General features: G+C 41.8%; 1 protein-coding gene across 1 annotated transcript; it reads left to right on the top strand.

Moving 5' to 3' along the window:
* Positions 1-1,174: 1,174 nt before the first annotated feature.
* Positions 1,175-7,711, top strand: elavl3 (ELAV like neuron-specific RNA binding protein 3; the record flags this gene model as incomplete). Its single annotated transcript, XM_079177323.1, has 8 exons — positions 1,175-1,267; positions 2,770-2,986; positions 3,079-3,182; positions 5,187-5,340; positions 5,461-5,695; positions 5,978-6,031; positions 6,566-6,604; positions 7,363-7,711. The coding sequence occupies 8 exons, from the start codon at positions 1,175-1,177 to the stop codon at positions 7,709-7,711; spliced, it is 1,245 nt and encodes a 414-aa protein (XP_079033449.1).
* Between the last annotated feature and the right edge of the window lie 4,878 nt (positions 7,712-12,589).

Below are 12,589 nucleotides of genomic sequence, written 5' to 3'. Positions count from 1 at the left end.
AGTCTGGGACCATGTGTGGGCGATGCTGATGCAGTACATTAAATATTAAGGGAGATCTCACAGAGCCCCAAAATAGAAAAAAAAGAGTGTGGGACACATAGTGCTGCCTTAACAACTGGAATCTTTTAGGAATTATAAAAGAGGATTTTTATAAAGATTATTTTTATGACAGGTTTTCATCCTTATGAGATATAAGAAGTATACAACACATAAGAGAGAAAAGAGGAAATTACATTTGCACCCAGTACGTCATGCGGTACTCCTCGGGTGTACGTTTTTATTGTCTCCAGTAGTCGAAAATGTCTGGAGCCTGAGTAGATCTATACTGGGCGTGTTAGGATTATTCATGCTCTTGTAGGCTACAGCATCACAATGATTTATTGTCTCGTTGTCATAGTAATGGGGTTACTGCAAACCAAACTCCAAAACACACTATTTGATTTTGGTTGTGGGAATATGAAATATGACGGCTTAAGGAAACAATCCTTTCTGTTTCTGTATCTTTTCTATTTGTGTCGAAGCATGCTGTTCCGTATGGAAATCTAGATGTGATAGTTGCTGCTTGTGTCAGCCATTCTTGTGTGCCCAGCCCTTACTCAGTGGGTCTGTGAATTATATAACTTCACACTGCTCACTGGGGATGTGTGTTCTGCCATGTTGAGGGTTATTTTAGTTGGCGAGTCAAATTTGCCCTAATATGTTTTTTTTCCCCTTCAAAATGCTTTTTGTCAGATTTGGGACACATTCAGTTGCTCATATTTCTAGTTCGTCAGATGCATCACAACACATAACAGTGTACAATAAATACAACATAACAGCTTGATTCCACCTTTTTTTGTCAACACGTATTAATCGTATCATAATTCCCAATGGCAGGAAAAACATGCATTTTAGCCAGTGCATAAAGATCTTGTGACAGATTGCTGTCGATGTTGCAGCGCCTTTGTGCGTAGATGTGCGTCTGAAGCATTTTATTTTTAGGCTGTCGTATCTCTGTCACTGTGCTCCTTCTCCCCTTGTCTTTATCAATTTGACTTGCTGATATTCCCTGCTCCCTGCAAAGCCATATAATATTAATACACGGAGGAGAACCGTCTGACCTGTATCTCTGCTCCTAATAAGCACAGACACAAATGCACACTGAAAGTCAGAAAGCCATTCAGCCATTAAAACAATGCGGTCTTTGAGGGGCTGTTACCTGGGCAACCTGAGACGAGGTGAGGCTCAAAGCAAGACGGCGGGTTTCAGAGACGAGGAGGAAAGGCAGGTTAGACGCTGGGAAAGGAGAGAGAACGCAGGAAATGGCACATAGATGTGAAGAAATGAATTATTTTAGTAGTGTGATGATCACACAGAAACACAGCACATACAAACACACAATGTTGGGGGATTTACAAGAGATTGGAAAGCTGAGGGAATACAAATAAAGCTTGTTATTTGTTTATGGTTTCATAGGACATAATCCAAAAAAACACCAGGGCTAATTGCCAGGTACATCCTTGTGTTATAAATAATGTTTTAATGACACCTACAGTATTTCTCCATCAAGTCAGGAAATTCACCGAATATCATTTTGAAATGATTATTTTTCATTTATCAGGTCCCATTGTTTACTTATTGACAAACATAACACCAACAGTTAGAGATTTGCAACAGCTCCAACACACAATTTGACATAACAATTTACATTATGGCACAACAAGCACACTGTATATGGATTTACATCCAAACAGCCTACCGTTGTTTGTGAGAAGGAATAAAGACATTCAAAAGCATCAAAATTCAATAATAATGTCAAAGAGGCTCACTTTAGTGTAATGAATCAAATATTTCATTTAATGATGTTTGAACATGAAAATAACAGATGCAAATAAAAAAGCCTGTCTTATAGTCAATATGTGCACAATAAAATAGGATGTCAAATTAATATTCTCAGTACATACCCCTAGGATATTAGACATGTTTTCTAATTCAAACAGCTGAACACATCAGATTTTGCAGTGATTTTCCATGTCGACTTACACTGGAAACAATGATCCAGAGACCTAGGTGGTGAGTGTGAGGAAAGGGAAAGGGAAAGTGGAGCATGAAGTTTTGTTTCTATCCTTGAGGAGCCCCTGTGGATCAAATTAAGCAACACAGTATACTCCAGAGCAACACAAACATCTCACTGTGCACTATCGCACACCCGTACTCCACTTACAAAAACAAAAGTCAGTTGACCACAAAGAAACCGGAACAACGTCTGAAGGACAAACGTGTAGTTCTGACCATGAAATTCCCTTATTTCTTGGAGCTCAAAAATCCATTTCACAACGTCACTCTCCCTGTTGTCCGTCATCTCGACCCCTGCAGCCCCAAACTCCCCCAGCCCCTCGCCAGCCACACACACCACCATCACTAGTATCCATCCCTGTGTAATGATGTAATGAGTTTTGACCCTGGAAGAGAGCAGGGGGAGGGGAGGAGTAAGGAAAAAGGGACTGTGACATCTGCAGGACCAGAGGCAGGCAGCGAGAGAGGAGGAAGGATGGGGTGTAAAATGGGGGAGGGGAGGCAATAAATCAGAGCTCGTATTCATTTTAGCAATGCTGATTCCTGACCTTTCCCTCTGACAGTGACAGAGTGGACAGCCTGCGTGTGTCGTTTGTCGTGGATGTATTGTATGTTAAATATGAACGCATGCACATTTATACGACCGTATATCTACTGTGTCCTATTGAGCCTCTTTGTGAACTATAAATCTAACTCCACCCTCTTCCTCAGCAGATAATCAGCACCATGGAAACCCAGGTGTCCAACGGTCCAAGCGGAACCAGTCTGCCTAATGGTCCAGTCATTAGCACCAACGGCTCCACAGACGACAGCAAAACCAACCTGATCGTCAACTATCTGCCTCAGAACATGACCCAGGAAGAGTTTAAAAGTTTGTTTGGTAGCATCGGAGAGATTGAATCCTGCAAGCTCGTCAGAGACAAGATAACAGGTACAACACGTTGTCCACCGTGGAAAAAGAAACCATCATCTACGACTGGCTTTGAGAATCACTAACACCACTGTCTCCTTCTTTGTCTCCAGGTCAGAGTTTGGGGTATGGCTTTGTAAACTATGTGGATCCAAATGATGCAGATAAGGCCATCAACACACTCAATGGTCTCAAACTGCAGACTAAAACAATCAAGGTGAGCAGACCTCTACTCTACAATACATTTACTCGGCGTGTTTTTGATTCCTGAAGACGCGCTAGACAAAAAGAAAGGAAGTGGAGATTTTGTCAAGGGGTGGGGGGGGGGGGGGGGGGGGGGGGGGGGGGGGAGACAGACGTGACAGAGGGAGGGGAAGAAAATGGCGAGGAGGAGGAGGCAGAAGGGAGCGGTGGCCAGAACAAAGGAAGAGAGAGAAAGGGTGAAAAGAGCAGGAGAGAGTGGAGGTCAGAAAGCAAGGGGCGGACAGCATGCAGAGGTTATTGTGATGGAAATGTAATTAGGAAGTCTGACTGCGGTGCACTAGGGTCAGTCCTGGTTACCCCATCTGCCTCCAATCTGGGCTAATTAGGGGGCTTCTTTGTCCCAAAATCAGATGAAGGAAAGAGGGGGCATATTATTAGACATTACTTCCTTCCATCCCCCCGACCTGATCAAAGTAGATCAAAGATCGAGACAAACTGCAGGATTGAGAAATCAAATCTCTGAGAGAGCAGAGCAGGTGATCCTTCAACAGCTGCCGACGAACACAGACATCAATTGTGACAAATGACGGATCAAACACAAAGCTATCAGCAGGAAAAGAACTGGATTCAGTCCCTTTTTTAATATTTGTGAATAATGTCATTCAATACTTCTTACTCTGGAACAACCAGTATGTGTCATGACAATTACTATATGATATTGTTGATCTTGTGTTATGACATTCAATAATCAGCTGATGTATCTAAACCTTGATCGCTCTGTCTATAATGAACTTCTCAGATGTAAAAAATAATTATTCAGCTCCATAGCCTAGTTTTATCTTTCTGATTTCGTAGGAGGCTTCAACAGAGACGGGTGAGGCTTTGAGGGGGGGGGGGGGGGGGGGGGGGGGCAGCATTAGGGTAGGGGGTAGCTCAGAGAGCAGAATGCCAATGACAGGATTAGAGGCCATATGGGCTTCAGGCACCATCTGTACTGTGGGAGCGAGAGGGAGAGGGTTAATTATAGGGCAGCCTTTGCTCCCCAAACACAGCAGCTCCCCCCTGACTCATCCAGAACACCCTAATCACTGCACAACACAACCCTCCTGCTCATACAGTCCGTCTGTGTACACAATAGACACTGGTGCTCAGTGCTGATGGATGAAATCAGAACACCTGTATTCAACTGAAATATACAAGCCCTTTTCATTTGCATCAGTGCTTTCTTTGTGCCCGTGCAATGAGCAAAGTCAATTCTAAAGAGGCAAATACTTCCAAAAATGTGCAAATTATATTTATCACACCAATACATATGTGTGAACAGAGTGTTTAAAAGTTGCAAAGCATCTTGCAAGTCTTGTGATGCACTTACATTGTTTGCTGTTTGCCAGTGGAGCCGTTCTCCCCCAGAGGACAGAGACAAAGGAAGGAGGCAGGACAAGAAGGGCAGCTCAGCCTATCTCAGACAACACTCACTCTGTCTCTCCATCACACGCAAACACAGCACTGACAACAATGCACCCAACAGGATTATCTATCACACGTGTGTTCACATGCTCCCATAAACACACCAAAACGAGAACGAGTGTATGGTCCTTCTTCCCCTTTACAATCAATTAAATAAGATGCATGTAAAATGCTAACAGAAAACCATGAGGGATATGAACACAGACGCACCAAAAAACGTCTAATTAAGTCACCAGTGGATTCAGAAAAACACACCAACTCAGGCTGATGTGTGATTCAGTGCACAACAAAGCTGACACTCGGGCTTGTTAGCTGATGATGGTTTCAGTTTGGGTAATGAGTACAGTCTTCATAGTGTGTGTGTGTGTGTGTGACGGTCTCATTGAGCTTAAAGGCACTGATTAAGTCCACAGATAGTAAGAGTTGGGTCTGTGGAGAGGAATCAGCAGGAGTCACAATGAGGAACTCACCACAGTTACATCAGGTCTTTCTGACACGTTCCTGTTTGTTTTACTCTGATTTAATCCCTGATTGTATTTGGGTGTTATAGGTATCATATGCCCGGCCAAGCTCGGCTTCTATTCGTGATGCCAACCTTTACGTGAGTGGACTCCCTAAAACCATGAGCCAGAAGGACATGGAGCAGCTGTTCTCCCAATACGGTCGCATCATCACATCCCGCATCTTAGTGGACCAAGTCACAGGTATAGCCTTACTTTACTTCTCAAGCTGTCACTCCAGCGCCCTTTCCATCACTGAATGAAAGACTGGTTCGCCACAGCGCTCCTTGATGCCAAGGTAGTAACATTGGTTTGTATTCTCAATCGGAGCAGGCATATCACGAGGAGTGGGCTTCATCCGGTTTGACAAGCGAAACGAAGCCGAGGAGGCCATCAAAGGTCTGAACGGACAGAAGCCTTTGGGTGCCGCCGAGCCCATCACTGTCAAGTTCGCCAACAACCCCAGCCAGAAGACGGGCCAGGCCTTACTGACTCAGCTGTACCAGACTGCTGCCCGCCGCTACACGGGGCCCCTGCACCACCAGACTCAGCGTTTCAGGTACTGAACCTTTTGTCAACTTCACACCACCTAAGAGAAGAGAAATCTATCAGATGAAGTGGCACACCCCGGAAACTGCAAATGTGGTCTAATTTTGTGAGGACAACTGTGTAATCGAAAACATTCAAAATATTAAAAAAACGTTTTCTGTCGATATTAACACAACTTATTAGTAAAATGTTCCTTTAAGCAATATTATAGCTTTACAGTACAGAAGGAATTGGCAATATTGCATTGTCCCTCCTTCTCACTCTTTCTCTCTGACTTTCTTTTAAACTGCAGCATGATCCCTTCACTTGGAAAGGGACCAGATCCAAATAACAGCTCAAAACCAATGTAAGAGACCAGACTTTTCCAAATACGAAAAAAAAACTAAAGCTAAATCAAGTTGGTTTTAGAAGAATAACACTGAACCTTTAAAGTTTGCCTATACCACATAGGCACCATGAAGAGTAAAATTGCCGGTAATTTTGAACAAAGGTTCAAAAGGTGTCAAAGTCAAAGGCTTCCTGTATTAGATATGTGTATGGAACCTCACAAACAACTGTAGATACCCTCTCAGGTTGGAATGCTCACTTACTCAGCATGGATACTTATTTATAACCGGTAGATGTGACATTTAAACTATTAAAGGGGAATCTATTTTGGAGGCTTAACCAGCTGAACTCACAATGAAGAATAAATACCAGCTGAGACACATACTCACAGGTCTATCAGTTTGTGGTTGGAGGGTTTGGGACTGCGCTGCAGTGAAGGATGCCCTCTGGAGGCCAGCTGGTGAAGGAACAACATGTTAACTGAAAGCCCCCCTTCCTTGTAGATCTCATAACTAACTTCTGCATCCCCTTCATTCTCCCTCTTGCGTTGCAGACTCGACAATTTACTAAACGCCAGCTACGGAGTCAAGAGGTAAATGCCAAAGGTGTATTTTCAAAAGCATCCATGCCAAAATAAAACCTCAAACAAAGTGCCTGGAATACCGCCTGCTGACTTCATCTCCAAATCAGATATAATGGCCATACTTTTTAATACCCACAGCTCATTTAAACCATGTTACAGAAGCAGCCCAGACAACAAAAGACTATCTGTAATTGCAATAAGCAATGATGCAAGCTTCTAACAGCAGGGTATTCTGGCATGGCTTTGTTTAACCTTTTCGTTCTTTTATTTTAATTAATAGAAATAATTTACATGTATTTATTTATGAACTAACATTGTCAGTTTCAGTTGCTTTAATGTCCCCTTTTTTTCACCAGCATGGACATACCAGATTCCGTTTGCGTCTCCTCTGTTTGCTCCAGTTTGTGTATGATTTGATTCCAATTTGCTTTTCATCCCTCTCTAGGTTTCTGTGTTTTGTTCAATACTGTGATTTCTGTTGAACATTGTGATTCATGTGTTTAATTCTTCCAGAGGCTTTGGTCAGCAGAGAAATATATTCACATTGTGTGGGCGTCTGTGTCTCAGGGCACACAGTGGCATTTTGTATGAGAGCGGGTAGTCTGGAGCCGCTGTGGTGCCCACACATATTTATCTACTTACTGTACAGCAGAAGGGATGGAGATGGTGTCCCCCGACTCCAATCATTCCTCACAGATACATGCCCATAAAAAGACAGTGTAGAGAAGTGGATTCTGTGTGGAACTTCAGAATGACACCCATGGTAGCTCTCCTACTCTCTTCCCCAGGTTCTCCCCCATCACCATTGACAGCATGACCAGTCTGGCCGGGGTCAACCTTACTGGTCCAACTGGAGCCGGCTGGTGCATCTTTGTGTACAACCTGTCCCCCGAGGCGGACGAGAGCGTCCTGTGGCAGCTCTTCGGGCCTTTCGGCGCCGTCACCAACGTCAAGGTCATCCGTGACTTCACCACCAACAAATGTAAGGGCTTTGGCTTTGTCACCATGACCAACTACGACGAAGCTGCCATGGCTATCGCTAGCCTTAACGGCTACCGCCTGGGTGACCGCGTGCTGCAGGTTTCCTTCAAGACCAGCAAGCAGCACAAGGCCTGAGAGAGAGAGAGAGGCAGCTGGCACCAGCTCCTTCCACCTGCAGGGAGCGAAACCTGAGCTCCCTGTGCCATCACTCTACATGGGCCTGGACTGAGTCTCTCTCTGACACATTCTCACACAAATCCATAATATATTATCACAGACATGCAGATACACGCAGACACGCACAGACATGAGCAAACATACCCATAAGCGCAAGCATACACGAGTCAGAGTATCAAACAAACACACTAGTGGAGTTTTTCTTTTTCCTTTACACAACATGCTAGTCCTTCCCTGTATTTGCCTGGATTGAATTAGAAGGGGTACGTAGCTGGTTTGATGGGTAGGGGCAAGAGCTATCTATTTAGGAGACAGTCTAACGAATGTGACAGAGAATGTGTACTGACTGCTTTGATTGAATTCAGGCAAATAATGACAACTGATGAACAAACCGATCAAAAAAAAAATTAAATGAACAAATATGTGCAATTTACCCAAACTCTTACCCCACCATCTCTCCTATTATCTTGCTGGAGAGGATGTAGTCACTTTTTTACACTTGGGCATTTTGAATCAGCGATTTTTTTAGATCAAAGAAAATGAAATTAAAAAACAGTGTTCTCTTATATACGTCTATTAAAATATAACTATATATTCAATATTTAAGGTGGTTATAATAGCCGAGTATGTAAGCATTTTCTAGAAACTTTGACTACTGTTTCCTGACCTGAATTAGGTGGTGCCTAGCGTAAAGGCAGTTTCTCTACCCTGTGTGAGCTCGTTAGCTCAGACCCAATAACATTTCGGCGAACCAATGAATACTGGTCACAGAAAAGAGTAGTCCGACAGCCATCACAATCCCTCTTTCCCTCACAGTCTCACACAACATTAAGAGTACACAGTTCAATAACTAGAAGATATATTTAGTCCACGAAAACATAAAAGGATTTCCTGTACTTCTTTGAATCTATCCTCAGGATGGATTCAAGCAGACTGTCTGTGAACTTAGAGCAGAGTGGCAGTGCTCCCGTGGTGACAGCGCTCATTAGTAAATCTCCAGTGGGCGAGAGAGTGACGACGAGTTGGAGGGGGAAACCGTTTCACCATAACACAGCCACCTCAAAAGGAAAATACCGGTGTTTTTTCCCCTTTTTGCTTCATTTTTTCATTGCATCTGTATTTTATCATTATTATCCTCAGGCCAGTTTACTTAGCATGGCTTTGTCAGCCACGATTCGGTGTGATATCCCTTTAACTGAAAGGCCATCTGGTGTGAAGAGGTCAAGAGGAAAAAAAGCAAACAACGCGTCCAAATTATATTGTTCTTGCTGACATGTTTGGATTATGAATGTTACTGTGCTCAAGACAGCATACGTCTTCAGATTCATTCAGACTAATGGGAGCAGGGAATTAAGACCCAAGTAGCTGCTAGAAGTAACTCTGAAGAAAATGTCAAACACACCCCATGGACTGAACAACGGTCTAGGCTGGTCTGCAGAAAACACAACACAGATGAGCAAAAACTCAAGAGCACCGGTATTATTCCTCCGTCTAGTGCACAGAACGAAGCTCCCCCCGAAATAATGAGGTGAAATGTTCAACCATTCACTCGTAACAACGCGCAAAGAGCAGATTAGGAGGAATGCAGTTCCAAATGACTGAACGTTTAAAACTGACTCAGAGTCTCGTGAGCGACAATATCGGGCAACGTTAGAATAATCGCAGATCCTTTGAGGAGAAAGACCACCACTTCCTCCAGCTTTGCCAAATGCTCCTCAGTTTTATTTAAAACCCCTCAATTCTCCAAAAAGCTCCGCAGAAACTTTGAACTCCTGCCCTCTCAAAAGATGACTGTACAACATCAAGCCTGCACATAAGTGTTATAATAATACTGCTGTTTACAACAGAGAGGTATTTATTTATTGGCTTCAGATCTGTTTGGCACTAAAATCAAAAATAGCATTTCTCAAAATATCCCCAACCCAATTGCATGAAAATTATTTATGGAACCCCGGATGAAACATTAAGGCCAACCTGTCTCGATGAACCATGGGGGAGAGCTAGTGTCTTTCAATATCAAGACATCTGCACATGATAATAGATTAAATAAGGTCAACTATATTCAAGACATTTTTGCTTTTGCTTTTCTAAATGACGCTGTGTTAGCCAAAGAGGACGATCTCTTTGAAAGGATTACATTAGAGATAAATCTATTTTTATACATACAAAGGACGAAGACCTTGTGCTGAATTTTTACAGATTCTTAAGCTTGGAAAAATTGGGACATCGCATGGCTTTATTTTAAACCCTCTGATCTTTGCAGAGCAAGGGGGAATAAGCATGCGGTGTATGGGTGGGGATTTCGGGAGGGGGCGAAGGAACATTGTATCTCGTACAAACTTAACCATATCACATTGATCGAAAACAAACTTAACAAAAACAAATTTGATGTAAAAATTAAACAGTTGGGGATATAACCTGACCCATTTGTACGTTTGAGTGCTTAGACGCACTCTCCTCTCTTGTCCTGAAGTTGTGTACAGTGTTGCTTCAATGATGGTGCAGTGAAGTGAAGTCCTTTGACTTGAGAATCCCAGATAAAGCTGCAGTGAGACCGACTCGTTGCCCAGCAGAAAAACCCAATAGCTGCTGGCAAATTTAAAAAAAAAAGGTAAAAAGCAGATTCAAACCGTGATGCAGAATTATAATGAACACTGAGCATGATTCTTTATGATTAGATAGATTTGATTTTTGCCAAAGAATTGCTTTGCAAGTCAGTACCAAGACGGATAAATTAAGACTAACTATATTATTCCTTGAGTAATTGCTGTACAAATCTATGTTATTTATTGAACAAGGACCCTCTACAATTTCAGTTATCATTACTTTTGAATATCTAAGTTGCACATATCAGTTTGTAAATCCTATAACCACTAAACCAAATGCTAAAATGAAACAGTTGCAAGCAATCCCATTTGCACAAATGTCATGCACACACCGAATGATTAAAAAAGGCATATCAAAAATAATGCACCTCTTGACAAAGGAAAAAAATCGGATGCGTCCATATATTGTGTTTCCCCACAACATTTATATCATCTGCTTTGTCTTGTGACCAATTTAATCCTTTAAAACACTGCACCACTTACTCTGGCATCTTTCGATCTGACTTATACTGTTTCATCCCCCGAAATACTCTGAATGATTGTTGCTGGCGTTTCCAGAGCTGACCACGTTAAAGGACTAATCTAGCTATTTTGGGTGGACAGCATCGTAGGACTGAGCACTTGGTCAGACCAGTGATAGACGTTAAGAACAAGCGAGATAACAGGCCACGTTGAACTGCAGCTGGAGTTGTTCAGCCGACCATGTCCGATGTAGTACAGTCCACCAACAAACCGAACCCACAGCCCAAAATAACCTTTCATACACAGTCTATACAAAGACCTACACCGGATGTACAGCAGAGAGCCAAGGATTATGGCAGGAAACAGTACTACACTGCTTGAGCAACAACAATAATCATTTAAAAAGACAAAAAAACTTTCCTATGGAACAGTAAGTGCAATGTGCTTTGTTTTTATATTGACTGAGAACAAATGATATATATTTTTAAAAAAAGAAATTAAACGTCACACTGAAAAGGTTTGCGGGATAGTGAAAGGAGCAGAAGTTCAGACAAAAAAACATTCAAATGAGCAGACTCATTAAGAGAATGACACAAACAATGAGAGGTCTGATCTGTAAATTTCCATAATCACTTCCTCAGCCCCCAATTTGTGCTCTGACCATGCAAGCTCAAACAAACTGCATATTTGGCTGACCGAATAGAGCAATGCTCGAAGACCTTGAAAGGAATACCGTCTAATATATCATCAGTTTTAGCCCATGTCAATTTCAAATATCATTTTTTTTCCTGTAATTTATTGATTTCATTTACATATCGGACTCACTTGTTGAATTAGCGTATTTGTGTTGTTGATGTTGCCATAGAGAACACACATGGGTCAAAGATCATGTTTGGTTGCATTGATTGGGTACAGTTTGTTATTTTTATTCCATTATTTAATTAGTTGCAGTTTTTACAGTGTATGCAGATTTTAGACTTAGTTAGATTTTTTTATTTCAATCAAACTGTGTTCAATTGTGTTTGTAAAAGTCTGTGGTAGCTTTTGTTGCAACATAAAATAATTTAAACAGAAAAAATTCAAAATAGCGCCAACAAACTTGTATTATTTGGGCGACTTTAAGCTTGTAGTTTTAACTTATTGTTAACTTAAAAACTATTTATTATGATTATTATTATTGCCTCGTATAAAGTATGTTTTGTGTATATTTATGGTTTATTTCATTATATTTGCAAGTTTAAAAGATTTTAAGTTTGCCAAAATTGTGGTTACACCATTATGTTTCTTAAAAAGGGGGACAAATAGAAAAAACAGCTTTAGAAGTACGATTTGGAAACGTTCTCCATAGTCAAAGAATGCACTGCTATATTTAACTAATTGAAGTGTATAAACATACATGCTGTGTGCTAGATGTTATGCCTTTACTGCCTGTGTTCTGTTTGTCTTGTTAAATGAAAATCTTTTAATTATTTAATCTAATCACAGTCTTGTTTTTTCAACCACTCTGTGGACCCCTGAGACGTGGGACAGTCCCTGTAGCGAGGCTTTGGCCCATTTGAGGGTCCAGCACCCAGCCAGGAACAAAGGGGATGTCCCAGCTTTGATGAGCTCGCAAGATGCTTTCCTGTTTACGCTGATGGCTTGACTTATGAAAAGAAGACACTATGGGCTCTATTTCTGCAAAAGCATTGTAATGCTGAGATCATCTGTATCAATTTGTGCTGTTGAAACTAAGATGCCAAGAGCTCCAGCTAAATATTAGAGCTCA

The sequence above is a fragment of the Pholis gunnellus genome, assembly GCF_910591455.1.
Source record: "Pholis gunnellus genome assembly, chromosome: 17".
In the NCBI taxonomy this organism is placed as follows: domain Eukaryota; kingdom Metazoa; phylum Chordata; class Actinopteri; order Perciformes; family Pholidae; genus Pholis; species Pholis gunnellus.
The sequence above is the reverse complement of the archived record's forward strand: the minus strand, read 5'-3'. Positions and strand labels throughout refer to the sequence as shown.